This window comes from Nematolebias whitei, chromosome 13 (assembly GCF_014905685.2).
Source record: "Nematolebias whitei isolate Nwh7 chromosome 13, NemWhi1, whole genome shotgun sequence".
Classification (NCBI taxonomy): Eukaryota; Metazoa; Chordata; class Actinopteri; order Cyprinodontiformes; family Rivulidae; genus Nematolebias; species Nematolebias whitei.
This window is the reverse complement of record NC_056510.1, coordinates 2,649,876-2,653,399: the sequence shown is the minus strand read 5'-3', so window position 1 is coordinate 2,653,399 and position 3,524 is coordinate 2,649,876. Positions and strand designations below refer to the sequence as shown.

Here is a 3,524-nt window from a genome sequence, read left to right as displayed (position 1 = left end):
TTTTACCTGTGGTTTTACCTGTGGTTTTACCTGTGGTTTTACCTGTGGTTTTACCTGTGTGTTTGTTTGTCCTCTGTCGTTGAGCAAAGCCTGGGACTTGGAAATACTCTTCATCCACTCACAACATCAGTCCGTCCATCTGTGCATGTTGTGAGCACAATAACTGGAAAAATAAACGAGACACTGGCTTCCATTTTGGTGTGTGGATGCAGCTAGGCATAAGAAAGGTTGCTGTCAAAAATTGGGTTGCCATGTCAAAATCCAAGTCCAGAGTCACTAATAAAGTTATACAAAGTAATCATATGTCATTCATCTAGAACTGATTAAGTTTAGGAATAAATCAAATTCAAAATGACTGCTGAAGTTAATCAACATCATCCAACACAGTCTTATTCAACAGATCTCAGGCCTGGTAGCCCAGAGTCATGTGAAGCTCTCACAGTTTAAAACCAAACAGAATGAAACTCATCACCATTTATTACATTAATAAAGACAAACATCTGACAAATGTAGCTCACTGGAAACCATTTGACCTTTTGTACGTTGCTTTATGATTACCAGTGTTTGTGTGGGTTTTTACTGTGTAGGAGGGAAAGTTGTCAAATGGAAGCGCCTGACGCCGTGGCTGATGCTAATTTGTTTTCTGCGAACAATAGACGGGCTGTGATCGACGAGAGGTTTTCTCATCAGCTTCCTGGGAGCCGGTCGGCCGTCGGAGCCCGTTAAATTGTCCCTCACCGCCTGCGTTCCTCTTCAGCATAAAGCTGACAGTTGCTGCTCGTTGTTGGATGAGCGCCTGTCGTGGAACTGAAACATCCGCCTTGATGGTTTTTCAGCACTCAGGCTAGTTTTTATCCAAATATACCCTTTCACAATAATGGTATTAATTAATGGGCGGGGCTTGCACTAGCAGGAAACACTTCCTCTTCATAACAGTCAACAACTCAAAGATGATGTTCGAATTAAACATGGCCACCATGACCATTTTTACAGTGTAAAAATAATCACATTATTAATTGGAATTAAAAAATGCAGTCATCACTGTTGCTGCCTAAATAAAATCACATATTGGGGTAATTTAATTCAGTAAAGGGAGTGGTGGTGCAGAGTTTAGAGAAGGTGGGCCTGTGATTGGAAGGTCACCGGTTCAACTCCCCGGACCGACAACATCAAAATGTGGATGGGATAGGTGAAGCACCCACACCTGCCTCCACCTTCATTTGCCCCACCCTGGGCCCTTGAGCAAGGCCCTTAACCCCCATCAGCTGCTCCTCCCTAGCTGGCAGCTCCCTGCTCCACACAGAGGCTGTGGCAGCTCGGTGTCTGTGGTTGTGTCAGGAAGAACACCCAACATAAAATCAATCACCAAGTCTTCGTGCATGTTAGTTCGCTGGTGACCCCTGAAGAAGGAGCAGCCAAAAGAAAACTAAAATAAGGGTGAAATAGTATAATTTATTTAGTTTTTTGCACAAATATTAATGCAACAGAGCTTGTTCATAGTCACTTTGTTTAAAATTAGTGTCAGCAAGTTTCAATTCAGCAGGATATACTGGTAGTTTCCATTTATCTCGTTTTAGTTTCAGTAGTATTACCAGAGTAAACAGGCTGTTATATTTATTTATTCTTTTTTTATAGTTTATCTACAGTTGGGGACTGCCTGTCTATTATTATCCACCTGAAAAGGGTCTCGCTCTTCCTTCAACTTTAATGTGGTTCCCCACAAAGTTTCTATCAAAACGAACGGCTCGGCACCGTGATGTGTGCCGTTGAGTTACCATGGCAACATAATTTGCAAATAAAGACGCCATTTTCTCATTAAAAACACAGACAGAACTATTGAACAGCCTGACACAGTGAGGTCACATGACCTGAGTGGAGAGGTCTCTGCAGAAAACTCAGAAAGTCATCGAACAAACTCTTCCTACCACACATCTCTTAAGATACACAAACATATTATATACAGCACGTAGGCATTTTTTATCTTTCCACCAGTATTTCTGGTGAGGCTGTAGGAGTTATGTTTAAATCAGCCATCTTTAGAGACATTAAGCTGAAATTTGGTGCGATGTAGCTGAGGGCAATGTCCCAATAAATACTGAACTGTAATACAAATCCAAGATGGCCACCAAAGCTCAATTTAAACGACTTTAACTCAGCTATTTTTACACATACAGCTGAAATTTGGTGTGCTTATTTTCCATATTGAGCTGAAATTGGATTTGTTGGTAGCTGAGAGCGAACCCCACCACACAGTACTGTCACATCAACATTTAAAAATGGCCGCCACGTGGCAGTCCTCGTCAACGTTTCTCCAGGAACTTTCTCGTTGTAAAGTTTTATTTCTTCTCTGCTGCTCCAATCTTTGTAAATGACCGTTAGGAGTCTGACCAGCTGTTATTTGTATTTAACGAGCCTGTGTAACGAGCCTGTGTAACGAGCCTGTGTAACGAGCCTGTGTAACGAGCCTGTGTAACGAGCCTGCTGCAGGATGCTTGTATTTCACCTGCTAACGTGCTAACTCTGGTAGCTTGTTGCAAACGCTCGCTTTAAGAGTTGCAACTAGAGTGTGTGTTTAAAGTGTGCACTGCTCCTTTAATTAGCAAGCTGTAACAGACGAGTCTTGTATTTTCACCTTACGTCCACGTGTCCCTGTGTGTCCCTGCGTGTCCCCAGGACCCGTCGGTGCAGAAAGTGGGCGGAGGCAGGAAGAAGACGGTGTCCTTCAGCAGCATGCCCTCTGAGAAGAAGGTAGATTGAAAATTAAGTTGCAGAACCGTGTCCATGCAGACTTTGTGAAGTTCATCGAAGCTGAACAGATTCAGAGAAATGAAAAAAAGTTTTATTAACATTTAATTAATAAATGTGATTCAAATGAAGAGAAAACCAAATTAAATGTCAAACAGAGGAAGAGGCGACCAGTGTTGGATTGTAACATTAAAAAAATGAAAATCTTGTTCCAGTCTTTAAACTGGTCTTTAAGAAAAGTGACAATTTATTTACGATTTGAGCAAATTAAAGTCAAACCTTCAGGGTGAGACGAAGGTCAGAAAAGCTAAAGGGAAAAAACTCTTTCCTTTAAAAATGATTCTTAAACCAACAAAAATCAATCTAACAGAAAGATGAACTAAACCAGATGAACTGAACCAGATGAACTGAACCAGATGAACTAAATCAGATGAACTAAACCAGATGAATTAAACCAGATGAACTGAACCAGATGAACTGAACCAGATGAACTGAACCAGATGAACTGAACCAGATGAACTAAACCAGATGAACTGAACCAGATGAACTAAACCAGATGAACTGAACCAGATGAACTGAACCAGATGAACTGAACCAGATGAACTAAACCAGATGAACTGGACCAGATGAACTGAACCAGATGAACTGAACCAGAAGAACTGAACCAGAAGAACTGAACCAGATGAACTGAACCAGATGAACTAAACCAGATGAACTAAACCAGATGAACTAAACCAGATGAACTGAACCAGATGAACTGAACCAGATGAACTGAACCA

General features: G+C 41.3%; 1 protein-coding gene across 1 annotated transcript in view; it reads left to right on the top strand.

The window, feature by feature from the left end:
* plcl1 (phospholipase C like 1) overlaps positions 1 to 3,524 on the top strand; it is a 94,583-nt gene that overhangs the window by 57,691 nt on the left and 33,368 nt on the right. The window contains exon 2 of the mRNA XM_037687140.1: positions 2,674 to 2,748. Coding sequence (XP_037543068.1) covers positions 2,674 to 2,748 — 75 coding nt within the window. The remainder of the gene's footprint in view (positions 1 to 2,673; positions 2,749 to 3,524) is intronic.